The sequence below is a fragment of the Planococcus citri genome, chromosome 1, assembly GCF_950023065.1.
Source record: "Planococcus citri chromosome 1, ihPlaCitr1.1, whole genome shotgun sequence".
Classification (NCBI taxonomy): Eukaryota; Metazoa; Arthropoda; class Insecta; order Hemiptera; family Pseudococcidae; genus Planococcus; species Planococcus citri.
In genome coordinates this window covers 34,035,857-34,062,993 of record NC_088677.1, presented here as the reverse complement: position 1 = coordinate 34,062,993, position 27,137 = coordinate 34,035,857, and the positions used below count along the sequence as shown (strand labels likewise).

The 27,137-nt window shown below is 33.0% G+C and overlaps 4 protein-coding genes and 1 long non-coding RNA gene across 16 annotated transcripts; 3 read left to right on the top strand and 2 right to left on the bottom strand.

Annotated features, from left to right (window-relative positions):
- The first annotated feature begins 930 nt into the window (after window positions 1-930).
- On the top strand, window positions 931-8,265 carry LOC135831544 (uncharacterized). 3 transcript variants are annotated; one of them, XM_065344119.1, is made up of 19 exons: window positions 931-1,203; window positions 2,115-2,275; window positions 2,353-2,589; window positions 2,763-2,958; window positions 3,611-3,771; window positions 3,849-3,980; window positions 4,058-4,234; window positions 4,309-4,518; window positions 4,594-5,187; window positions 5,283-5,594; window positions 5,682-5,787; window positions 5,902-6,003; window positions 6,086-6,210; window positions 6,306-6,617; window positions 6,715-6,919; window positions 7,006-7,151; window positions 7,252-7,467; window positions 7,868-7,969; window positions 8,050-8,265. In XM_065344119.1, the coding sequence occupies exons 1-19, from the start codon at window positions 1,131-1,133 to the stop codon at window positions 8,074-8,076; spliced, it is 3,594 nt and encodes a 1,197-aa protein (XP_065200191.1). In that variant the 5' UTR covers window positions 931-1,130; the 3' UTR covers window positions 8,077-8,265. The 3 variants fall into 3 exon arrangements, with proteins under 3 accessions (XP_065200191.1, XP_065200192.1, XP_065200190.1); XM_065344118.1 differs by having other exon boundaries at window positions 932-1,203; window positions 8,046-8,265; XM_065344120.1 differs by lacking the exons at window positions 7,868-7,969; window positions 8,050-8,265 and having other exon boundaries at window positions 7,006-7,183; window positions 7,252-7,350.
- Window positions 8,266-8,842: 577 nt separating this feature from the next.
- On the bottom strand, window positions 8,843-11,856 carry REG (proteasome regulator gamma). 5 transcript variants are annotated; one of them, XM_065344134.1, is made up of 7 exons: window positions 11,459-11,856; window positions 11,014-11,129; window positions 10,794-10,826; window positions 10,552-10,697; window positions 10,282-10,459; window positions 10,028-10,198; window positions 8,843-9,951 (listed from the first exon to the last, which is right to left on the bottom strand). In XM_065344134.1, the coding sequence occupies exons 2-7, from the start codon at window positions 11,014-11,016 to the stop codon at window positions 9,763-9,765; spliced, it is 720 nt and encodes a 239-aa protein (XP_065200206.1). In that variant the 5' UTR covers window positions 11,017-11,129; window positions 11,459-11,856; the 3' UTR covers window positions 8,843-9,762. The 5 variants fall into 5 exon arrangements, with proteins under 5 accessions (XP_065200206.1, XP_065200207.1, XP_065200208.1 ...); XM_065344135.1 differs by having other exon boundaries at window positions 11,014-11,124; XM_065344136.1 differs by lacking the exon at window positions 11,459-11,856 and adding an exon at window positions 11,211-11,361.
- Window positions 11,857-14,434: 2,578 nt separating this feature from the next.
- Window positions 14,435-20,198, bottom strand: LOC135831548 (leucine-rich repeat flightless-interacting protein 2). Of its 6 annotated transcripts, XM_065344127.1 has the most exons (12): window positions 19,960-20,198; window positions 19,771-19,856; window positions 18,683-18,828; window positions 17,382-17,511; window positions 16,422-16,564; window positions 15,803-15,949; window positions 15,611-15,727; window positions 15,347-15,518; window positions 15,105-15,257; window positions 14,950-15,029; window positions 14,769-14,873; window positions 14,435-14,691 (listed from the first exon to the last, which is right to left on the bottom strand). In XM_065344127.1, exons 3-12 carry the CDS (start codon window positions 18,767-18,769, stop codon window positions 14,581-14,583), a joined length of 1,245 nt encoding a protein of 414 aa, XP_065200199.1. In that variant the 5' UTR covers window positions 18,770-18,828; window positions 19,771-19,856; window positions 19,960-20,198; the 3' UTR covers window positions 14,435-14,580. The 6 variants fall into 6 exon arrangements, with proteins under 6 accessions (XP_065200199.1, XP_065200198.1, XP_065200200.1 ...); XM_065344126.1 differs by lacking the exon at window positions 19,771-19,856; XM_065344128.1 differs by lacking the exons at window positions 19,771-19,856; window positions 19,960-20,198 and adding an exon at window positions 18,983-19,101.
- Window positions 17,450-18,966, top strand: LOC135831554 (uncharacterized). The gene is made up of 2 exons (XR_010556195.1): window positions 17,450-17,585; window positions 17,701-18,966. It is a non-coding gene; the product is annotated as an uncharacterized LOC135831554 (long non-coding RNA).
- Window positions 20,199-20,294: 96 nt separating the features above from the next.
- LOC135831546 (uncharacterized) lies at window positions 20,295-25,382 on the top strand. Its single transcript, XM_065344123.1, has 3 exons — window positions 20,295-21,466; window positions 21,569-21,620; window positions 21,692-25,382. The coding sequence occupies exon 3, from the start codon at window positions 22,493-22,495 to the stop codon at window positions 23,825-23,827; it is 1,335 nt and encodes a 444-aa protein (XP_065200195.1). The 5' UTR covers window positions 20,295-21,466; window positions 21,569-21,620; window positions 21,692-22,492; the 3' UTR covers window positions 23,828-25,382.
- Window positions 25,383-27,137: the final 1,755 nt, after the last annotated feature.

The following is a 27,137-nucleotide window of genomic DNA, read 5'->3' as shown; positions in this document are numbered from 1 at the left end:
TTGAAAGTTCCATCTAATTTTTTTCTTCAAGAAAGCAAATTTGTGGGGCATAAAGGATCATTGCTGGTCCATGGGGTAAATATGAACAAATGATTCAAAATCATAATAATTTTGGCAGTTTTTTAAGTTACCAAAGGTATCGATCTGTCGAAAAAAAAACTCACCTCCCTTCCCATCTTCTCACCTTTATTTTTCGTATAATCCAAAATCTGATAGGTACTGCTCCTCCATAACAGCACCCTACAAAAGTCATACCTCACAACTTCTTTGTTTGTACCTACCTACTTTTCCCATGACCTCGATAAAAAACCATTTCTTTAGTACCCTTATTATTAATAAAGCTATTGAAACTTTTGGAATTAATTCATTACTCGAGTAACTCTTTTCATCTTTTATTTCCCAATATCTCCTCCTTTTGAACGATTTATTCGGCCCTTACCTTTCTTCCAATTTCTTCTCCTCTTTCTTCTCACCTTTCATAAAAATGGAACCAGTAATCAGCAACGTTTAGTCTGCTTATAAAGCAAATAATATGCGTTATTATTTGGTCGATTCGAAAGAGGTGTTTTCAAGCAAAAGGTTAATATACCAAAGACGACCAAAACAACTTGCAAGCCATAAATTATCGTACATATTTTATGCATCAGATAATTACCTAAAATCATGGCGACAATGTTGGTAAGAAAAAAAAATTCACGCTAAGCGAATATTTTCATTAGGTACCTTTATGTATATGTATGATTTAATAATCACCTACCCTGTCGTATAAATACGTAATAATAAATTTCAGCGGATAATTATCAAAATTATCACCAGCACCGAACCCAACGTAGCCCGCCCCGTGCAATACGTCTACTGAAAAATTTTATACACACATTTATAAATTTTGTTGTTAGCAACGAAAATACAAAGTAACCAATAGCCATTTGACCATAAACCCTGTAACGCGAATAATACACATTATCATTTCATTAAACTCGTTTAATCTCGTACACGCCGCCAAACGAGACGGTAAATACGAGTATGTTTTTGTTCAGATTTACGGAAAGTTTTCGCGAATACGAGCGCAGGTGATTGGAGTTTTTTCACCGGTTTCGGGACAATGGTCGTTTTACTCAATCATTCCAATCATGACAACGGATAAGGCGACGGAGAAAAAATTAATGCCTGGTGTTTCATACACTTACGTGACACGTCCGAAAGGTAAGAGGTTTATTATCACTCACGTTGAACAAATATTGATGCGAAAATATAAACTGCCTATTGTCACGATTGTTTGAAATTCGAAAGGAAAAAACAGAAGAAATTTAATAAAAAATTCATCAGTATGGCCAAAAAAAAATTTTCCTGCGCAGGGTATCCTTTGTTGATGTAATTGTATATGTTCCACTTTGATATTTGAATATTGTTTGTATTATACAATTTTTTTTCTTTTTTTAAAAATAATACCTATCAAGTTTTTTAAAAAAATTTTCTAAATAAAATTTAGGGTTTATGGTCAATTTTCAATTTGGGCGAGAAAAACTTCACATTGAATTCACCTATTGCAACCCTCTGCCTCAGATACGAAAAATTCTTGGATACTTTACTTTGAAAGCGCATGCCAGAAAAAAATGTCAAGTTTCAAATCCTCAAGTTCATATCTCGATTTTTGGCAAATTTTCAAAAATGTCAAAGTAGGCAAAAAAATTTATGGAAAAATGAGTTTCCAGCAAAAAATAAATTTTCTCCAGGAATTCCAAATATTTACAAAATGGCTGGATACCATGTCGGGTAGATAAAATTTTAGTCCACCCTTACTTTTGATTAATTCAATGAAAAAATGCGCACTTCCAGCAAATTCTAAATTTTAAACGTTAAAATTCATAAATTTTGAAAATATCGAACTTCTTCCTCACAATATTTCTATTGCAGCCGATTTTCAAGACTCCGCACTCCATACCCCACCCTACAACACCACGAGTAGCACATTCGCATTCACCACCCTCACCCTATTCGTTTGTATAATACAAACGTTAATAAAATTGCCTACCTAAGTCACTTGAAGGCGTTTGAACAACAGATGTCTTAATTTCACCGAATGAATTACATATTATTAAGATTTTTTTTTTCAGTTCTATGTCACAGTAGCGGTAAAATTAGAAATATTCTGCGAAGTGGAAACGTGGAAAAAGTGGAAAAATTGATCAAAGAGGGCTACGGGCATAAATTGATCGGAGAAACATCGCCTTTTCCCAAAATTAAAGTTCTATTAAAAGCAGTACCTTTTTACATGGTAAATAAAACGCTCATTATTGAAAATTTTCGCAGTTTTTTCGCACTTTACATTTACATAACATTTCAATTCAAAAGGCTCGGATTGATATGCTGCACGAGGCTGTAGTAAAAGGACAATTACGAGATGTTCAAATGCTACTCAACACAACATCTACCGCTTGCTCAGTTCTGAAAACCAAACCCGAAAATTTAGCCTTAAGTAAAGATTCGACTGGAACCGGTCTTCTTCATAAAGCTGTTTTTTACGATTACTTCGATATCATCGAATGGTTGGCTAAAAACTATCCTGCCACGATTCACAGTCGAGATAAGGTAAACAATGAATTTTGATGAGACCAGGTATCATTTCTCGTTTCAAGGGCAATTGAATTGTCACGAATATGTACATAAGGTAGATTTGTATCGTAACATTTATGTATCTAAATACGATATAGGTGATTTATAATCAAAAAAATAGGTAGCTAGAATATTTCATCTGTTCGCAGTTAGGAAGGATTCCACTTCATTATGTGAATTCAACCTCGGACCCGGATAAAATATGGGATTTATTGGTTGGCTTGGGATCTGATGTGAATGCGGAAGACCACCAAGGCAAAACACCACTTTATTTTTTGACAAACGAAACCGAAGTTCAATTACCAGATAAAGTGTTAAATGTGCACAAACCACAAATAACTGAAAGTAAGCACCATTAACGAATTAATTCGTCAGTTACTTTTAACTTTTTAAGCCGAATTTTCAAGTATGCTGCTCTCAATGACCTAAAAGTACATAAATATGGATGATGTTAACTTTAAAGCAGCAAATGAATACCAAGCTTCCTGGGATTTTGACGGGCATGGGAAAAAGGGTCAAAAGGGTCAACAAAAGGAACCAAAAAAACTGAATCAATGATTAAGAATTAACCAAATATCTAAAAAAAAAAAAAAAAAATGCATCAGGATGGGTTGTAAAACGCAGTTAATGATTATTATTTAGACAGGGGTCTAAAGAAGGAGATCGAAGTACTAAGGTTGAAAAGAAGGGGCTGAAGCCAGCACTTCAATAAAAAAAATTGAGAATTTGCAAATTTGGAGACAGATGTAAAAACAAAGAAAAATTAAGAATAATTTTGAGTTGAAGGCAGACTCCAAGAAGCACTCCTGAGGCTACCTCTGAGACGCACTGGCAGTCTTTCGAAGGAGGCTCTTGAAAAAATTGGAGTTTGAAAGCGAAGAATGGCGATCCTTTCCAAGTATCTTCAAAACTTATTCCTACATCGAAAATTCGGCTAAAAAATATTTTTTTAAATACAAAAATTTCCATACTTAAATTATTTTCCAAAATTTTCCAGCAAACACGATAAAATCTTCGAATATACGTATTTGGATACATGACCAAGATTTAAATAAACTACAACAGGTCATTTGGGACGGTCAAGGAGACAAACTAAAAACCGAAACGAGCAATAAACGTTTAATGAAAAAATTCCTCAATGGTGTACCTCATATAATGGTATTTTACACGAAATAAATCCTCTTATTGCTTTATAATACGAAATACGATGTAAATCGATGATTTTTCTATTTCAGAGCGTGATTCAGGAAGTCCATAGAGCAACGATTACAAATGAAATCAACAAATTGAAGTTAAACTCTAGAAATCCAATTCCAGCGGTGATACTGAGTAGCAAAGATGCCAAAGGAGTTACTCCACTTCATAAAGTAACAATAATACTGATTTTTTTCACGCAGGCTCAATTTTTACTACAAAATAACATCGTAATAAATTTATTGATAAGGCAGCAGGATTAGGTCATGATGGAATAGTAAACTATATTCTGAGTAGGTACCCAGAAGCAATTCACATTTACGATAACGATGGTCGAACAGCATTACATTATGCAGCTTCTTTCAACAAAGATGACATTTATGACCTACTTTTGAAATTCGGAGCAAATGAAAACATCATCGACAAAGTAAATCGAAATTTGAAACACAAAAATTCAACCATTCTCCATTTACAAATTATCCGTGTGTCTATTTCTTTCAGTTTGGCAGAAGTGCAAAATGCTATCAATGCAGACAGAATGATATAGATACAGATGTACTTTACGAAATTCCAACAGCTCCTAGAACAGGAGTGGCCACAGGATATCCTTCGTCTTGGGATTGGAGCATCCTTAGCGATTCCGATTCGATAAATAATCTCAATGAAAAGATACCTAGTGCTAGAATTCTTCATAACACGGTGAATAAAAAGGTTTGTTTCACAAACAGAAAAAATTGAAGTCCTCAGTCTAGCAAATATTTATACTCGTAATCCTTTGTTTCACAGGACGAAACTTCAAATAACCTACAAATCAATTATGAAAATCCGAAAAAGTTCAAGACGAATTCCTACGATAGTTCAAACATAGAAAACGATAGCGTACCAGTAATTGAAGAAGCATTTACAACAGCCTCGATTCCTGAAGCTAATTCTGAACAAGAAATCAAAGACATAAATCATAATGTTACTCGTGAAAACGAAACTCGCCCAGATTTAATCACCGAACCAGTGCAAGAATTTACTAGAGATGAACAAAATTTAGAAGACACTTCACAGCCTGATTTGCAATCACAAATCGTAACTGAAAACTCTCTACTAAACAATGAAGACGATCAAGTTACAGATGATTTAATAATACTTCATAGCGAATTCGACGAAATCGTTGATAATTACGAAAGTGTAATAGAAGAAGAATTTATTGATACAACTCTGCTGAAGAAAAAGTTGAACGTTGATCATAAAGTAAAACAAATAATGCAACAGAAGAATTTTGACGAAATAGGTAATTTTATATTGCAAGGCTGTGGAGAATTTTTATTAAATGAAAAAAGCTCGTATCCCGAAATTCAAGAATTTATCAACAATTTACCAATTTATTTAGTGAGTTAATTTTATTTAATTTTTCAAACAATTTTCAGTAAACATTTTTCTTTGACAAATTAAAAATTGATTACTTTTCTATGTATTATTTTCAGAAAAAAATTGAGCTGATACATCACTGTTGTGAAATTGGTAATTTAGAAGAATTGCAAAAATACCTAGATCGTCGAAAATTGGCTGTAGTACGTGAAAATAAAACTGGTTTATATCTCACTCCTTTACATGTGGCTGTGATAAATAATCATCGGGATATTGCTCGATATTTGGGAGGAAGATTTCCCGAAACGTTTAAAGTGATCGATAAATTTGGCAGAACACCTTTACATTTTGCCAGCATCCATCCGAAAGGATCATACATTTACAATATGTTGTTGACTTTGGGAGCTGATAAATATGTCAAAGATTGTGTTCGTATGCATAAATTTCACTTTTTAACAATACCTAACAAATTACTATCGACGTATAAAATATTTTTATAAATGTCACAATTTTAGAATGACAGAACCCCAGAGTACTATTACCAGAATAAAAACGAAGCTAGATATAATCAATTATTTGATATTATTCAAAAATCCAAAAAGAATACTTCTAAAGGACTGGGTAAGAAAAGTTGTCAACTTTGTCGAATCATAAAATATCTACTACAACCTATAGACTTACCTATCAACAATATTAATTCTGTACTTACTCAAGTATTTTTGTTCAATTTGAAAGAGAAAATCGAAGAAGAATTCAATTCAATGTCGGAACCAGAAAAAGAACACTTTATTCCAGAATCAGAATTGGACAAACCAGATCACGAATTACCATCTGGAAGTAATTGATTTTTCCAAGTGCATTATTGTAAATCAACCTCTCAAATTGATTGCAACTGTTTCTTTTCTACCGTATAAATCAGGACTTGGGACAGCAATTCGAACCGGATTATCAGCAATCGCAAGCGAAAGGCCACCTAAACCAATCAAATTTTTAGCCAATTATTTGAATAATTACGACGATGAACCTACAGTTTTAAAAGACGAGGTACGTAGATAACGAATTTTTCCGAAAAAATCTACACAGCCTACTCAGTGCCTATATGCAGTACGAGGCTTCCTACAAAAAGACAATTTTTTCAGCCAGTAACGCCACCAGTCATTGAAAACACCCCATCACAATCTGATGAACTTGAAATAAATCAAACAGATCCCCAACCTGAAGAAAACATTCCAGACGCTTCATCTCCTGTAGAAATTCCAACCATTGACGTAGAAAATCAGGAAATCCCATCTCTTCCCCAGAAACAGGAATTGCAGACTGTTCGAAAGGAAAATGAAAAAGATGAAGAAGAAACTAGGTCATCTGAAGATGAAAAAAAAGCACCGAATCGGAAAAATTCTATAATCAACTACAAAGAAGAAATCAACAACCAGTTTCAACCAATAAGTAGAGTAATTTCGTAACGAACAATTAGACAACAATTGACAAATTTAATACCGATGTTCATTATTAATTACCGGAGAGGTTCAACTTTTGTTTCTTTTGTAGGATAAACATGGTCAAAGTATGTTACATTTTGCTGCAGCCAGCAGACATAGTAGAAATGCATTGCTACAGACGCTGCAAGAGCTAGATGCAAATATTTCCCAGAGAGATGAATTGTACAGAACTGCCAGAGACATCGCTGTGTTTTCTCAACTTTATGACAATGTTAAAGCTATCGACGATTATGTTTTCCATTTGGCAGTAAATGGTATTTATCACGATGCAAAAATAAATGCCGATCTTTCCAAACTGTAACGCAGTCAAGTAACATTTTTGCTGATCTTCATTTTACAGGGCAAACAGATAAAATCTTACAACTCTTATTAGACGGATACGATCATATTTTGGAGCTTGAAACAGAAGAAAACGTAATGGATGTGGTGAAAAGCAGAAATCACGAAAAAACTTTACATATTTTACAGACTATAAATATTTTTGAGGTTTTCATTCATTGATTAACTTTTTTGATAATGTGCGAAGATATTGACTCGTATATTAAAGAATGTAACATTACCAGTACAACTTTTCCATAATCATTAGGAAATAAGAGAAGATCTCCATGCTGCGATAAGAATCGGAAATAAACTTCGAGTACAAGAAATATTCAATAAATGTGGAAGGGACGCTAAACTAATGGCCATTTGTAAAAACGATGCATCCAGATGCAGTCTTCATATTTCTGTTTTAACTCAACATAAAGACATCGTAAAATACATCGTGAAGAAATATCCGAAAACCATTCACATAGGAGATAACGTAATTTAGGATAACAAGTTTTACCTTTATTTAGCTTCCTTTTTTAGTAGATATTATATTATGCTTCGGTTTCGATGAACTTTGCTTTGTGTTGAAGGTATTAGCTAATGCAATCATTTCTCAGTCACTTATGGAGACGAATCGTCTTTACAACATACTATTGAAACTATACACTTAATAAAACGCGACTAATTTATGCATTTATCATGAAACATTCCACAATTCCACTAAGGTTTCTTATCACCATTAGACCACGTGCAGATGCATACAAGAGTGCACACGCACATGGTGGTTGCATAACTTCATCCCCTCACGCAAATGCAAAATTTTTTATTTTAAAATTTTTTTTATTTTTACATTATTTTTTTATTAAATTAACCTTATTATTATTATTTTTTAGCTCGAACGTACTCCTCTACATTATGCAATGGGATTGAAATCGGTGGAAGAATTGAGTCGAATTTTAATAGATGCAGGAGCTACTCGTGTGGTGAAAGATTTGGTTAGAAAAATTTACCTATTGACTTGAATTTTTTATTTTATACTAATGTAACTAACGTAATGATGAATTGAATTAGAAAGGACGGCAGCCCAGCTATTATTTCATGAACAATGCTGAAATACTACAAATACAGCAAGAAGAAATTTATCTCAGTGATCAGCAAACTCGCCGAAATATTATGAAAAATGGCCGTTGAATGGGCATTGCTACGACGCTATCTTAAAAAGTTTAGGTTTTACAGCTATGTACTTCCATGTGTTGTTATAGTTTTTTAAATAAAATATTTCAAATCAGTATCAGCGGAATAGTTTATTTACAATTGACGATGATGGCTGGCGACCTTTTCTGCAGCGTGCCGAAAGATTTAAGCATCAGGGGCAGCGTCGATGTTGTTTTTCAAAATTTGTTCGACGGTGGCGGCGTAAAGGTTTACCTATATGTTTATTCAAGTCTTGTCGAAGCAGCTCTAGTGGCAGATTTAAAAAAATTATTTACTTTTTGCGTTTTTGGTGAGAGGAGAGGATATACGAGCATTTATGCATATCGTCGAATTTCTTACGCCAGCAATATTTTCTATAGGCAAACTTTTAGACGTTTGAGGTGGCAAATAGTACAACTGACTGAAAGGTCTCGATGATAATTTTCACTAATTCAAATTAATTTCGTAATTCGTACCTAATTATGTAAAATTTCACTCAACCACCTCAATCTAAAGTACTCTCATAATATTATGGAAATAATAAAACAGTATCAGAAGATTTATGTGTACCACCATCATCATCATTATTATTAGAGCCATTTCAATTTGTTTGCCCATTGAGGCCATCAGCATCGGCATTCATTCAGTTTCATGAATAAAAATTGGAAATTCAATTAGAAAAAGACGACGACCAATTTTATAATTTGCAGATGATGATACATAGAATATACAAATACGCTTATAAGTATCAAAAATGAATAATTTCAGAAATAATTAACAGAAACATACCAATATTAAAAAGTCGATAAGTTTAAATGAACATTAAATAATATCTGTTTTCACTCTAAAATATTTTTCATATGCATGATCCAACTCTGATCCATAAGACTAACTTGTAACCGATTATTTTGCAATTAAAAACGAAATTAAAAATAAAAGAAAAAAAACAAGCTATTCTTCTTCATACGTACGGCATGTGTGATAAATAACGCAGAACAATATAGCGAACATTTTGACATTATGTAGGAAAGTCGGCCATTTGCGATCAAAATTACCCAACAACGCGAGGAAAGTATCATCGGATGGTAAAATTAATTAATTAACAATGTGTTACAGTTTTTGAATGCTTGCTGCTTTTGAAAAAAAAAATAAAAAATGACTGAATTCACAAGTATCAGCAATGAATGGAATGTTAAAGATTGACGAGAAAAAGACACTCGCAACAAGGTAGAGGCACTCCTCTTTCAAAAATGTTACCATTATTAAGAAATTTAATTCAATGCTGCTCACTATGTTCCATCGCATTAATAGCGAGAATAAAATGATGAAATGAAAATAAAGAATACATTTTAATCCGTCGCATTTCTCCTTTACACAATACGGGGGTTCTAAACGTCAAAATGTTCGAAAATCCAGTGTAAAACCAATTTTTAAAAGATGTATTCTGGAAGATATTTACAAGTAGGTAATCAAACTATGAGATATAAGAAATAATCGTTTTTTTGCTTTTGTTTTCCATTAAATCAGTACAAAAAAATCCAACTCTATTAGGTAGGTAGCGTTATAAAAATGAAGTTCGAACTCTACTTAGATTTTAATAAAGCGATTCGGCGTTTGAATTACGCGGTTTCTTCAATTTTTCTAGATTTTTGGTCACTAAGTCGTGTAACGTGGAATAATGGTTACGAATTTCGTGCAACACCAACCACAGCCCTAAATACTGTTTTTCGTCCAGTTCTTCGACCGCTCTTCGATAATCTTCAATGTGGGGGTATTTAGCAACCTGGAATATTGACAATTGTTATCAAATGTTATTCGCGTCGGTTGATGATAAATCAACTAAAAGTGCAATATCATACTTTGGAAACTAATTTAGCTCGAGTAACGTAGTAACGTGAAATTTGGTCAAAAAATGCAGCCGCTTCTGTTTCTACAGTTTGAATTTCAGCAAGAGTGTCTTCTTGAATCGATACGCCGAAGTTATTACCGTCTTCAATTTTCGGAATCATGAATGAAATCCACATTTTAAGCTGAAATAAGAAAATATGAGAGAAATTCGTGTCATTAAGTACGATTATCGCCATTAACAATGTCTAAATATAAAAATACTAACAATGTTGCTATCTTCCACGAGCTGTTTGATAATTGGTTTCAAGATGTTGATTAGCTTCGTTAATTTTTTGTTGGATAATGCCATTCCAGCAGCGAAACTGAAAACCTTGGTACCATCATTTTGTGCTTCTATTTCGCCATCCAATTTTCGTTTCTTATTTGCTGGTTGCGGGCTACAGCTAAATCAATCAAATGATTATTACCGTGATTTATTATTAATCAAATTCCACGTAAAAAGGTAAATTTTGGATAATGCCACCTGCTAACTTACTTATTGACAATCACAGGTTCAGGTACTGGGATATTGATATCTTCGTGAAGATTGATCAAATTTTCTTCGTTCCATTCTGGTAATTTGATCAATTCATTCAATTGAACAATTTTTTTAGGGAATCCAGTCAAGATAAGTGCTTCACCCTGAAATCATCGAAACCAAAAAAAAAATGGTAAATTAAGATACACGTACAATCTGAGTTACCCATTTAGAAATACGTTCTTCAATCTGATACCAACCTTCATTTTCAAGTTATCCTTAAATGTCTGAACCTGTAGAAACAGAAAAAGGAGAAAATATTTAGTACTTCATAAAAATGATACTTAATCTTTTCGAATTTTGGAACACATAATCGAAAATTAGTTCACTAAAGGTTACATTATGTAAATTATATCATGGTATGATTTTCATCTTTAAAAAAAGATATGATTGACATGAACTACATATGTAATGGATTACCATGTTTCCAGTCGGAATGTTTCGCAACGAATCACCACAATATGATTTGTACTTAAACTACTTTAAAATCAATACGAATGTCAAACTGTTCAATGTCTACGGCGAAGAGGGCTACACTGAAAAATTCGATTTTCCTAAGTTTTCAATTACGTACATGTCACTTACAATCGAAGAATTTATTACACGTTTCACGTTACCAAATAACAAGGAAAGTTACGAAGTTCCTCTCAAGATTACTAAGTCTACATAACTTCAAAGTTCAAACCGCAAGAAGTGAAAAACTCCAACAAAACGACGAAATTACTTCACAGTAACGTCAATAGTTCATCAGAAGTTTCGAACAAAGGATATCATAACACATTACCGCCGACTTACATTTTTCATTCCCCATTATTTTTGAAACGTAATGAAACGTAGTAATGATCAGAATCTATTTTCATTTTACCTCAATTATTGCTCCATCTGCCATATCACTTCACGAAAATTTCAACGATTATCTGTACAAATAATACACACGATAATATTACGTATTTTGTCGCCGACTGAATAAAATAAATGGATATTAATTTGCAATTCACGTTGTCCAGTGATGGTAAACACGCGCGATTATTCGATTTCAATAAAAAAGCTGCTCGAAGTTCGAATATGAATGCCAATTTATACGGAATTTACGTTCGAATTTTGGAACCATGAAGTAGAAATGAACTAAAGAAGAGATTAATAACGAAAATAATTAATCCTTCGTATTATTCATTGTACGAAAGAAGAAGAAATACGTCGATTACCATAGATTTTGAACTTCAAAAAAGATCAATATCGATCACAAGTCGAATTCAAATCTTTGGAATTTTGGTATTTTGAAAAAAGCTTCAACGATGAGTGAAGTTGAGCCTGTTGATGCTATGTAAACTTGAGACAGTTCCAGTAGATAGCGTTGTTACTGAAAAAAAAAAATTATGAAAAGAAAAAGAAAAGCGAAGAAAAAAGAAAATGAACAAATTTTTTATTTTAAAACAAAAATAAAATTTGAATTACAAAACTTCAAAAATGAAAAATTGAATTATCGAATTGAAAATGGAATATATCTATTGTGATGAAATTAGATTGATTTTCACTCACCCAGGGGCCAGGATACCGGAGTCCATTTTTCATTTTTCATTTTTCCCCCAAACTTGGGTATGCCGAATTGCCGATGCCCAACTTGAATTTTCCAAAATATCAATTCTCAATCAATCTCAAAATTCCAAAACTAAAAAAATCCTATGAAAAAGGAGACTCTCAAGTCTCAATGCTCATTTAGTCATTTCAACTTGATTAAATTCTAATGAAAATTAAGAGTTTGGACTTCGGAAGTTCGGACAACAGTCCCAATCAAAGTACGAGCACGAGATGAAGTTAGGTAAAGTTACGTAATATTCCAAAAATCTCAGATTTTTATACTAAATATTTTGAATGGAAATCAATTTTCAATTTCCTTCCATTCATTAATAATTTCTATTTTCACGATATAATTTTGTTCTTGCCATTTTGAATTTACCACAACATTGAACACTTCAGTTAAAATTTTTTATAATTTTCCAATCAAAATTACTGTGTGGTTAAAGATTTGTATAATGGACATGCTAAGTTTGAGCAAGTTGTTTCCCATTTTTTTTCTACCATAAGAAAATATGCGCTTGATTTTCAATGAAATTTCGAATGGTATTTGTAATAATCAAACAACGAATTGAATGAGAAATATTTTTCAGAATTTCGTCTCTGCATTAAAATTACTTGATTGAAAATGATTTTGAACTTGATTAACATACAACATTTCAATTTCAGAAGTAAAAACTGTATTTTCTATAACATGAGGGAAAATAATGCACAGTAAAATTTAATTTTAGAGAAAAGAGCACGTCACATTAACTTGATAAACTAACAATATCAAGCTGGAAGAAAAATGCTAAATTAACTTGATTTCAAAAACTTGTCGTATAAAACGAATAAAACGTATGGATATAAACGTAAAAATTCGTAAAAAAAAAGTTTACATAATAAAAAAAAAAGAATTAGTCGATACACTTCGCGTTGACGGACATCTGATTCAAAACTAAAAATTTTCATCTTATTAAAAAATCTATAGTTATTGCTATTGACATTTTCTTCATTGCATAAATTAAAATATATTTCCAATGTACCTAAGGGGTACCTAGAAAACGGAGTAAAAAAGTTAGTAGACGAGTTCAGTTATAAAAATATTAAATTTTGTGAAAAAAAAATACGCATACTTATTTTACTCGTAATTAACAATTATGTTTAAAAATCATGATGTAAAAAATTATTATCAATGTATGAAAGGAGCATTACGTAGTGATTCTAAAGCTTGACTATCATGGTGAGGGGTCGTGTTACATTTTGTATGTATCAATAAACATAAGTAAATTGTAACGAATGAAAAATTTTGAGATTTTTAATTTTTAACAAAAAATAATTGAAAAATATGTTCCTATTTCAAATCTATAATCTCACCTGAAAATGACATCAGTATTTTCTTTATGACGAGATCAGTCAATTCATTACTCTGTTGGAGCAAATGGCAAAAATTCACCAAAAAGTATCACAAAATGACAATTAAAAACCTTGGAAGTTTGGAACGATGTGAGATAAATAATTCCATTGATTACTCATTCGTAAAAAATTGATAAATCGAGGTGAAAAATTTCATTAAAAAATTTACTTAGTAATTTACGTTGGGTAGTTACTAGGTAGGTATTTGTAAAAAATCACGAAAATACAGAGATAGTGCGATTAAAATGATCACGATTACGACTGAAATACTTTTGTCAAGTGCATTACATCTCGCGGAGATAAAATAATTTTATGTACAATTTACAGTTATTTACAGTTACACGTAAAATACATCTATCTAACAAGAAAAAGGTATAGAATAATAAACAGAAATTTACTAATATTGTACATATTATCTAATTTGAAGTATTTTGTATTAATAAAAAAATCATTAGTTGACCGAAATATTTAATTTAGTAAAACATAACTCATATTGCACGAAATAAAGAACTACATCTGGCACATTAAATCAAAATAAAACCTCACGAGATGTTGAAAGCGTACTTATCTCTAAATGCAAAAATAGCAATAACACACACGAGCTTCTTTTAGACTTCTAACAAAAATATAATCCGCATAAAAAATAATTGAGATTAATAAACCGACTTGGGTGAAATCGTAAACGCAATACCGGCTCACAAATACATGTTTTCAATATTAAACACGTCACAATATTATATATTGTTTTGCATTTGATGCAAATAAATTAATGGCGAGTGCGCAGGTATTTATGATACTTTATGAGACTGATTTTCTCGATAAAATTAAGTACATGTTAGGAACAATTTTTAAAAAAGAAAGAATGAATAAATAATCCAAAAAAAAGAAATTATATATTCACAAGATTGTGATTAGTAAGTAAGTTATTAAATGAGAGGACAAAAAATGCTAACATACGTTTTTAACAACAGTGATGTTACAAAATAAATACTAAGTTACTTAATCAATATTCAAAAATCAAATATCCTTTAACGGCGCCGTTTTAGCATTTTTCAATTTATCTAATCGTCGCTGTATCAGTATATTCTCCGTCTCCAGTTCCTCAACTCTGGATTGTGCTTCGCGTAACTGAAACGAAAATTTCATCAATTAAAGTCAATTTTTTAATGAATTTTATATTGTTTCAAAAAGAAGAATCCGCTAACCTCTCTCTGTAATTTTCTTTTTTCAACTTTCAATTCATCTTCGACTTTTTCTGATGTTTCTGCAGCAGATTTATACCTAATAACTTGACTTTCCAATCGAGCAACCTGAAAATTTTCAATAAAAAGTTGAGCATCAAGGATGAATTATTTTAAATCGAACGTGTAATAAAAATAATAATACATTAGCTTGCAATGTTGATATATCTTGTTCTGCTTTTTGCCATTTGAATTTGTAATCTCCGACTAATTTTGACGTTTCTCCTAGACAAAGAGGATGGAATTGAATTTGAATGAAATATAAACACAAAAATGTTGAGAAAACAAATTTCTACAAACTTGATTCATCGTAGTCATCATTATTATTGCCATTCATCGAACCGAAGCAGTTACCAGAAGATTTTATTCGTTCTTCTTCCAATTCTAGTTTCAGTTTACTGATTTCACTTAGAAGTTCTTTACGTTCTTGAGCATATTTTTTTAATCTACTATCTGCGTACGAAAAATAAAACAATGCATTTGAAATTGACCCGAATTTCAAAATACGACGAGTATAAACATGCGTATGACAATGACATTACCTAATGAACCTTCTCCTAAATTCTGTATTAATTCGGCCGATTGCGAAGATATTAATACTCGATTAGATAATTTTCGTTTATAATCAATATGATTGCTATCGTTTTGTTCATCGTCTAGCGAACTATGGATACCATTTTCATCACCATTTATTATCACAACTAAGCCTTGCTCCTAAACATAATGAAATATATGTCAATGTTCAATTCTTATCTAACCGTATCAATATCATAGAAATTCACAGTTGTATTAAAATTTATTATTACTTCGATTAATCTATCTCTTTCTTCTAATTGTGACTTGAAAAAATCTAAATCTTCTTTTTGCTTGACGAATAGTCTTTTCAACTGTTCGTGCTCTCTACATTTGTCTTTATGTTCTTTCTGCGAATTTCATCAAAAATAAAATTAAAGTAACTGGAAAATGTAACCTTTCGGTAATTCAGTATGAAATCTTACCTGTAATACTGAAAATGCAGCTTCTAAATCATGATATTTATCTTTGAATAATTCGACTTGATATAATATTGCAGACTTCTCATTGTCTAATTGAGCATTTTGGATCATGGCTTTACGGAATTTCTCTTCGAGTTCTTTCAACTCCAGCTACAAAATGAAGGAACAAAAAACGATAAATAATACGAAATATTGAAAAATATTCAAAGTATTTTATCACAATCTAACATAGTAACACTCTTTTCATCACTTCTGAATTTTCAACTAACGTGGACAACATTCGAAACATTTCAGTACCTACCTATCGATACATTTGATTAGAAAAATAACGAATTTAGATACTGTATCAAGAATTTCAAACAAATTGCAAATCGATAATGCAAGAAAGAAATATTTCACTAATTTCAAAATTCAACATTAATCGATGTTATGAATTCAGGTTCGCGACATACATATCAAAACACAGAATACGTTTTTGAAATGTTACTATTTTCACTCTCGCAAGTGAAATTGTTTTGTTAACCAAAAAAACATTTGAAATATCGACGTTTCGAAACCACAAACAGCGAAACCGACACCGAAATCCTTTGAAAACAACATTGTATCTGATAAGTAAACTCACTTTGATATCTCTGTAGTTGAACCCATCTTCTAACGAGTCTTCGGAACTCCTTCTACTCGTGTTATTTACTGGTGATGATATAACCGAGGTGTTTCTATTATTCACGCAAGACGTACTCCGTAATCCACGATTCGCCGAATCAACTGCAAGCAAAAATTAAAACGGTTGAAACCTGAATGGAAAATCTTATCACCGAGCAAGTTCACAAGCGACACACAAACACATTCATAATAAAGGTATTTCTTACAAAATGGTATATATCGAGTCCAGTTCTTGAACATTTTAAAATTTCTATTACAATTGAAAAATACAAATAAAAAGAGAATCAGTATTATCAACCGAATCAACGATCAACTCTTAAAACTGTAAATAATTCGGTAAGTGATATTCGTACCATTTTATCGCGCAATATTTATCTTGAAAAATCTCAATACAACCAATAGTACCTATGAGGTAATGTTTGCACATATGGTGACTAAATAATTCAAAAATCATTTAAAACTACGATGTTTGTCGTTTGCATTCGCCGACGATCCGACGATGCTTCGCTATTATCGCACGTGCATTGATTTCTCATAATCTTAAACGTGATTTTGGACGACTACATTTTTATCGAAATTCCCCTTGTAAAGATTTGTCTAAATTTTTGTACAACTAGAAGTAAAAGTGTTTCAGTTCGAAGCAGAAATTCCGGGTTCTGTTACGGTTCTACTTTCGTAATGTCGAGTAAATTTTTTTTACCGTCAAACAGACAATAAATAAAAATAAATTCATTTTTTCGGTATAATACGGAGTATCTATTACATAAAAAGCGCGATAAAAATGCTCCGAAAATTAATTAAAATAATCGCAGTGGTAATGGGCCAATGACGCGGACGACATTAACGAATAAGTCAAGTTATTTTTAAAGCTCAAGATTTGAAAATTTTAGTGAAAAATAAAATATGATAAAAAATTTACCAGCGTTATTGATATCGAAAATTTTATCCGCATTTTCTTCGGCTTCTCTTTGCTGCCTTTCAATTTCACGCATTCGAATTTCTCTTGCTTCGGCACGAGCTTGTCGACGGGCAGCTAAACGACATTCGCCCTGGAAAAGAAAATATTGATAAATAAAACTGAAAAAACAGTAAAATGTTGAAATTACACCTTCTCAGTACATTTGTAAGTTTTCTTTTTCAAATCAAAATAGCAGTTAAAACATCATAAAAATATTTCAAGGCTATTAATTAAAAAAAAAAAAGAATAATAACAAACAAAAGGCACGTTTCATTTTCAGATATTAAATTCTAGAGAAATACACATGCATACGAACTCCTAAAACCTGAGTCGACCTTCAATTCGACGTGTGAAAGAGTAAAGAGTATACTGATTTAACAGGTAAGTTTTTCATCATTGGATTATGGTTTTGCATACGATTTTACTCTATCAAATAACAATGAATAGGTAAGATGCCAGGCACTTGAAAGCTCAGAATTAACACAATATTTTCCAATGCGTAGAAAAATAATTCAAAAAAATTCAAAAATTTGACATTTATCAAACTTTTTGAATGTATTTTTTTTGTTGAAAAGTAAAATAATCAAGAGAAGAATAACATTGCTGGGTAAATGGAATAAAACCTTACCTAGTATATTATAATTACCGGGTAAACGATTCAAGTAATACAGCAATTCCGTCGTAAAAATTAGATGAAAGAGACAATATGTGAATTTTTCAGCACTCGCGACACCATTAATTTAATAATGACAATACGAACACAAAAGGAACGTCTATTCTTGTGCCAAACACAAATGAATAACAGCAATAACAACTCTAATGCGACAGTCAGCGTTAATTTTCAACAATACATACGATTCAACCGACGACACGTATTCGTTAATAAATTTCAATTTACATAATTTTGAGTTTAAATGAAGGTGCAAAATAATTCATCGAATATCTAGATTACCATTACACTTCCCAAAACGCAAATACGATCAACACTATGGATAAATAATCACGAGGCACACCTAAGAACGTCAAGATTCAGATAACTCTTTTCCTCTACTCGAAAAAAACACAACGCCACTCGTCAAAACCACGATAACGAAATGATAACGCAGAAGAGCTTTCAGTGCACGAGTATTATTGATGTTTAGTGAAAGATTACAGTGAAATTCAAGATGATTTCGACGACCAAGTGAGAATTTTAATCATGAATCACGCTCTCGATGATTTTCGTGAATTCACGAACGATGCATTTATCAAAAATTTTATACCTGTTTAGCGATTTGATCCAGAGCTTGATCTTCGATGGTGTGATTACTAGGCGCCCTTTTACGGCCACCGATGGCGTAACTGTCCATGATGTATTACTGCTCCATTCAATATTAGTCATACCACTGATATTTTACGAGTGAAACAACTGAAACAGACAAATATGCGGAGGTAAAATAAATGTGTTTATTTTTACGAATTACTAATGCAAAGATGAAACACCACTATCAACACCACACACGCTTATGATTATATTCTATTACTTAATAAGTGAAATAATTTCCTAGATGTTTGCAAAAAACCTGGTTATAATGAAAGAATTTCCATCCAAATTACATAAAGACGTAGTTACTGATATAGATCATTTTCTGGAGACAGCAGACCGAAAAAACGCTTACACTTGAGTGCGTTTCTTACGCTAAGTAAGCTTTTCCCTGTCATTAAATAAATTAAGTTTTCTCGAATGCGCAAAAATTCTACAAATATTGATTATTAAAACCATTCAAGTGTTGAGATTTAACATCTGTAAAAGCACGTTCATAAATATCGTAAAAAAATAACGATTATTTAATTTGATGGAAAAATTGTTTGCTCATATTATACAGATCAACGGAACGTGACACAGAATTAAATTCTCTTTTATTCGTCTCTCCAAATGAGAGAGTACGCTTCCATAATCAAGTTATACATTCGAATAAAACATTTTTTTATCCAAACGATTGAAAATCAGATCACTTTGCGAGAAAAGTTGAAAGAAAAATTGATAAAAAAGAGAGGAAACACTCGCGATTTTTTCGGTCAAATTTATCAGGAGTATTTTTCATAGAAATATGACAACTCGAAACTTGATTTGAAGAATTCTTGAAATGTCAAAAAAGTAATGACTATACAAGATAGCGTATGAATATTTAAAAAGTAATTAAGAAAGATTCTGAACTGTTTTTGCCTGAGTAGTTTCAATGAGCACAAGAGAGGGTATTCGAACTAACGAGTTACCTCGTAATACATCTAAAAAAAGAATGCTTGTGCCAAGAAACACGGGAAAACTGATGAAATAAAATGATTGATCAGTTCCTAATCAAATACTTACAGGTATTGATTACAGAAGGAAGAACAAATGAGTCAGTTACTTCCGAGTAACAGTACAATTGGTCATCAACAGTGATCCTTACACTGCTATGTGTTACAACACAAGGAAAATTCTCAATTACTAAACCATCTGAATACTACAGCATAAATTTTAAGGATCAAATATATAATTTTTAAAAAAACCATTTACCTTTGCAAGCGATAATGCATTGACTCCTACATCAATTGATTAGACATCGATAACAAAACAAATACCATCAGATTCGTGTCGCTCTTTCCGTAGAACATTAGTTTTCCGATATTCGGCAAGAAATTGAAAGAATTATCGAAATACGTTGAAGCACTAACAAATTACAAAATTACAAATGTTTTTTTCCTTCATAAAAAATTTTCCAGCCAATTTTTTTGAGAAAAAATGACAGACAGCGATCAATGCATTGATCCCAGTCGTATCACAGTTCAATTTTTTTTTTGCTGGTTTGCTGGATTGAAAACTTGATAATCCTATTTTTTATATTTTTTGTTTACCTACATTTGTTTTGATTTGCTGATTGGCTAATTTTGATTTTCGTTTCGCCAATAAAAATCGAGCCAATCACAGACCAGAATTGAAACTCAGAACGAAAACGAAACCGGTAACGTATAAAGTGTTTCCTTCAAAAAGCGTGAGTTGTGTTTGTGCTCGTTGCATTTAAGCATTCCCTACTGAAGTAGGAGATAGACCTACGACATACGTGTACCTCTAGTACGGTTATTGACCGGATACGGACGTTAATAACCACGAGGAGGATACACTGATTTGTTCAACGGATAATACTTTTATAACAAATCAAAACCCATGTACAGAATAATACGTTTATTATAATTAATATCTGTACAATTACATAAACATACATGTATTATTCTCTTCAGCGTTACTCAATAAGACCGACACCAATTATTCTCATTACCGTTCTCGGCTCGAAGCACTGGACGGATTTAGGAATAGTAGCATCAGATCACAAGAGCCAACACTGGGCAACTTTTGGTAGCCCAGCTTCTTCTATATATATTGATCGGATACGTAACTCATCTGCGAGAAGCGTTCCGGCGCAGTACGTAGCGGTTCCCTGCACGCCCCCTACCCACTACATTGCCCCCCGAGCCGTCCAAGGGGTCACCTTGAATCGGCGCGGAAACCACGCAGCGGGGGAAGGGGGGTGCCACCGATCCTACTTTTCAATCAGAGGCCGGATAGCCAAAGATTTACAAGTAGGGCGTACTTTCCCTAGACCAATTTTTACAACAAATATCGAAAGATGGAGAGACTCGGTTCAAAGAACCCCCTACTTTAATTCTAATTTCATTAAAACAATAAAAAATTCTTAATACTAAGTATAAAATAACAAAAAATTGGCAAAAACGCCGGTCAATTAAAAAAAATGAAAAACATTACAACATAGTTAAAAATATCGACTGTACACAGCGCTATAGTAGCGTCACGAAAAAAAATGAAGGTTGGCAGCAGTGGCCGAAAATCAAACAACAACAGCATCGTGTTTGTAAACACGACGACGGTAAAAAATGGTTGACAATTCCAGAATTTACAATTTTTTATTAAATTTTGAGTTTTTTACCCTACAAATTCTCGCTTAAATGCGGTAACTGCAAAGGACGATGTTGTCGACGATGTTTTTCGACGCTGGATACGATGACCGGTAAGTCTTCTCTTCGTAGCAACTGCTACTTTATACACACTTTTTTAGATGGATTTTCAAGATCTCATCTTTCTTACTCTGGTTTGTTTTTCAATTTTTTAGGCCACTCAATCGCATATTTCAGGATGACTCATCTCACTACTCATTGCTGCTGGTAAGTACTACATCTCACACTTACTATTGTTTTACTATTTTTTACTAAGATTATTTCATTTTACTTTACAGGTATTTTATCAATGTGTAGTGGGTAGGGGGCGTGCAGGGAACCGCTACGTACTGCGCCGGAACGCTTCTCGCAGATGAGTTACGTATCCGATCAATATATATAGAAGAAGCTGGGCTACCAAAAGTTGCCCAGTGTTGGCTCTTGTGATCTGATGCTACTATTCCTAAATCCGTCCAGTGCTTCGAGCCGAGAACGGTAATGAGAATAATTGGTGTCGGTCTTATTGAGTAACGCTGAAGAGAATAATACATGTATGTTTATGTAATTGTACAGATATTAATTATAATAAACGTATTATTCTGTACATGGGTTTTGATTTGTTATAAAAGTATTATCCGTTGAACAAATCAGTGTATCCTCCTCGTGGTTATTAACGTCCGTATCCGGTCAATAACCGTACTAGAGGTACACGTATGTCGTAGGTCTACCTCCTACTTCATTGGCGCTCGACAAAGGCACGGATTTATTTTTTACAAATTAATGAATTTGTTGAGAAAATCGCCCACGATTAATAAAAAATTAATCCAACAACGTGAGGCTTAAAAAATCAAAGTATATTTGATAAAGTATTATTTCTTTGCAATAAAAACGCAAAAATATCCGAACAAGAATTTATTCTTGAAATTGAACAATTAAAAAATTAATCAAAAACGGATAAAAATAATACCCCGCGTCGTTTTTTAGTGGAAGATTCAAGTCCTGCTAGAATCACTCCACCACAAATTCGTAGGCACCGTAGTAATCTTTTGATTGATAAATCGCTACCTATATACGTAAAAACCAGAAAAAATAAAATCAAAATGGTTTCTCAACAGGAGTTTAGTGATTTTAAAACATTAATCGAAGACCAGATTAAGAAGCAATTCGAAGATAAAGCAACTGAGCTAGAGACTAATTACAAGACCAAATTAGATGAGAAGGTAAAAGAAATCGAAGCTACCTATCTAGCAAAACACAATGAAAAAGTGAAAGAGTTGGAATCTTCGGTTGATAAATCTGTCAACGAATTAATGGGAAAATGGTGTACTGAAACGAATAAAGACGTAGGCGAAGCAATAGTATCTTTTAAAAATTCTATCATCGACGAATTAAAAACTGAAAGTACTACTATGTGGCAAAACAATGAACAAGAAATGAAAAAGACCGTAGATATCTTGTTGAAAGGTGCTGAAGCGAGAGTGGCACAGGCAGGAGGAGAGAAATCCTCATCTGAATTGGTCTTTATTGAACTTTTCAGGAAAAGTGCTACGATGTTCACTCAGAAAATGATACACCACCCGGTCAGATTTGTTAAACAATTTCAAACAAAAGAGATTGAGCAAAACCTAAGCCCTGTAAATCGTCGCATGTTATTTATTTCTTGTGTAGAGTATAAAACACAAGCTTGGGAAACCAAAATTCAAGAAGGGGAAGAATTAGAAAAATTAATACCGCAATTTTTAAATCTATATTGGGACCAAACGGCGAAACAATCCGCCATTGAGTACTTTAGAACCGATAATGTCGAAAAAATAAAAACAATGGCCGACTATATCGAATATTTTTCTATGTGGTATGATACGTTAGCGGCTACCAAACTAACAGCCGAGCAAATCATTGATAAAATTCTCGAAAAAATCCCCCATGCAATCCAAAATAAAATGAACCTCGAAGAGTTGAATACTAAGGAAGACCTCGTGAAGAAACTTACTGTGGCAAAGAAATCAGTGACTGATGAATATCTAGCTATGTACGTTCATTCGACGAAATACGTACATACAAATTTCCATCGGAAAACGGATCCCCAAGTAACAGAAGAAGCCAGAGAAATTCAACAAGAGAAACCAAGAGTTTCAAATTACAAAGGTAAAAATTTTATACCCAATTTCCACGAGGTACGAGTTAGAAATTTTAACTATCGAGGAAGAGGAAATTATGGATCGTATGTACCGGATTCACAATGGAGAAAACCCCCTCCAAAATTCAATTCAACCGGTCAAGGTGCTAGAGGCGATTTAAGCATTCAAAATATGCAAAATGGTACCCCCCAAAATCAAGCACCTCAAGCACCAAACTCCCAATCAATTCCCCAACCAACCCCAGAGCAACTTTTTTATCAAAATTCTAAGCCTGGGGGTTCAAAAAACGGAAATTGACGATGTATGTGGTCAAACAGACTGCAACGAGAGGTGGGGGTAGGACGTATAAAATAAAAAATGAAATATACGACCGAATAGGAGAAGGCGCAGTGGCAAATCGAATTTCAAACAACCGAACAATTGAGCAGCATTGGCTGCATATTAAGAAAATGAAAAATTTCAACAAAAATGTAATTTTATCGATTGGGGAGGACGAAGTCAACGATCTCTTTGCCCCCTTCGCCTACATTGAAGAATATATGGTCGATACTATCGACCATATACGCGAAAATGGCGGTGAAAACATCTATGTTAATTTTCCTATACTGTTACCCTATGTAAAAGAGAGAAAAAACGCGAAAACGTTGAAAAGATATCTTGCTTTTCGCAGATTGTTTCAAAAAATCACTCAAATTACAAAAACCCACCTCCTAACATCTCAAGCTGATATGTTTCTTCGTAAAAATCAAGCTAACGCGATCGAAAAAACCGAATTTGGAAACGTAAAAATTAATAGGCACCTATTTGAGAAAAATCATCGATCAAATAAACCACCTATGAAAAAATACATGTTAAAACCATGCCATGTAGCAATGGTTCGCGAAGTAGAACAAATTATCGAGGGTTGAGAGATCGAACAAATCGATTATGAAATTTTACTCGCGAAGTTAGACTCCCAAAATCGAAGAAAAAAGAATAAAAATAAAAAATGTAAAAATTCGAAAAAAGTAGTTCCAAAAAATGCTACGACCTTAAACTCCAAGACGCAAATTTTCGAAAATTCAAAATACAAGGACCAAGGAGGGGAATACATGGAAAGACAACAACAACAAAATGCAAAATCAAGCGAAAAACACGTCGATAAAAATGCACAAAATAATATTGCAACTCAAACGAGCGTATCAAATACACCTAAAATAGTAATAACACCACCGATCGATTCATTTGAACAGCCGACGTCTTCAATTCCAGTGGCCAATTCAGGAGTGGCAAATTCCACTCGGCAGCAAACAAACGAACCATTCTCGTTCACAAAATGCATGGAAGAGTTCGAAGCAGCTGAAAAAGAAAAAAAGAAGCAAACCAATAACAAAACATCAAATAAAGCAGTACAGACCGATAATATATTCGAGTCACCTCAACAAGTACTAGTAGCTGAAGTTGAAAAAACCCAAGTTGACAGCAACACCAGCAGCGATCTTCCAGCTGACCAAAAATCAGCAAATTCTGCGGAATCTGAAAAAAATAAAGAAGAAGATGAACCACCTAACACGTGTGTAATCAAATGGAAAATTGGAAGTGAAAAATTCTGCGGTTTGTTAGATACAGGGGCAGAAGTAAATTTAATTAGCGAAAGAATGATGCAAGTTATTGAGAAAAGACAAAAAGAATCGATCGAATATGCAATTCCAAAGCATAGGGTAGTAATTACTGTGGCAAATGGGGAAAAAGAAAATACATTCCCATTTTCTGTAAATATTAAAATGTATTTTAAAGATATCGAATGTGTAATTCCATTTTACATCGTAAAAACCCTTCCTTGTGGATTCCTAATTGGTAGAGATACCATGAAATTAGAAAAAATTGGAGCGTCAACGGAAAAAGGTCGTGCAAAATGTAAAAAATTACCAGAAAAAAGGTATAAAAAATTCGTAGCAGACAGTTTACACGCAATACATGGAGTTAAAAAAGTAAAAGTCCACGTATGCGAAGTTGAAGAGAGGTACGAAGAAACGGTGGAAACTCCAAAAAACAGATTCGACCAAATTATTCGACAAATTCGAAATTCAAACCTCACGTACGACCGAAAAATGTATGCCATCGAGCAAATTTCTCCTTACGCTGGAGTTTGGCGAGATGAGGTGGGGTATGATAAAACCGAAGAGTACAAATTAAATTGGAAATTCGATCCAGATTCTGTCGATTGGAAACACCGCAATTTTATACCTAGTAAACACAACGAGCATAAAGTTTTTGAAGAATTAAATAGAATGTTAATAAATGAAATTGCTCGACCTTCTGATTCAAAATATGTTAGCAGTACATTAGTCAGAGAAAAATCTGATGGTAGAGTTCGCATATGTATAGACCCCCCAATTTTGAATATGTTGCTCGAAGATGACCCTAACGAGGCATCAAATTTGGACAAAATTGTACATAGTGGACATGGAGTAAAATACCAATCCACCTTTGATTTCAACTGTGGGTACTGGCAAATGAGAATACACCCAGCTTTTTGGAAATTTTTGGCATTTAAGGTCGATGGCCAGACCTATGAATATATGAGAATGCCTTTTGGAGTTAAAATTGCTGCTGCTTATTTTATTAAAATGCTCAGAAAAATTTTGTATGGTTTAAAAGACCTAGACCTATACGTAGACGATGCCAGAATCAAATCGAAAAATTTTGAAGAACATATTGCAGCAATTGTTGAATTTTTAAAACGTCTACAAGCGGCTGGCTTAACACTCAATGCCGATAAAACAAAATTATTTAAAGAAAAAATCGATCATTTGGGCTATGTACTTGATAAAAATAAAATTGGAAAGCAGCAGATTAAATTGGAAAAATTAGAAAAATTTAGAAATAAATTTTTTTCAAAAAGGAAAAATGGAGTAGTTTTAAAAGAGAAAAAACATATCCAACAGCTAACTGGCTTAACTATGCTATACTCCAAATTTATAAAAAATTACCAAACAATCTTAAGACCAATGACTGACCTACTTGAAAAAGATACCAAGTGGGAATGGGGAGAAAAACATATGCGAGCGTTTGACCAATTGTACGAGGCATTTTGCCAACAGTTTGAACTTACTGCTCCAGATCCAGATCGCGAATTCTTCATTGAAGTGGCCCACGACAATGACACGGTGAATGCGGTCATCTACCAAAAGGACGATGAAAACCGAGACAACATCGTCATGTTCGTCAGTTCATGCCTGAAAAAACACCAAAAAAATTACTCTTTAATTGAAAAAAGAATTTTGGCCCTAATTACTGTATTAAAAAAATGTCAAATTTGGCTAATAGGTCGAAAGGTCAATGTACCTCACAGTATGCAAACAATGGTAAACAAAATACGTTCAGTGGGGCAAATGCATATCAAAGCAGCATACTGGATAACAATTTTGAATAGTTTTAATATCGATTTTTCGATCAAAAAAGACCATAAAAGGTATTTTGACCCTATGCCCCCCGAAGTGACCTTGCATTGCAATTTGATCCAGTATTCTTTTACGCGACAAAAACTTCCCCCCAACCTTAGAAATGCTCTAGAAATGATTGAAGTCCGTCAGGACCTAGATGACAACTTGAGCAAAATTAAAGA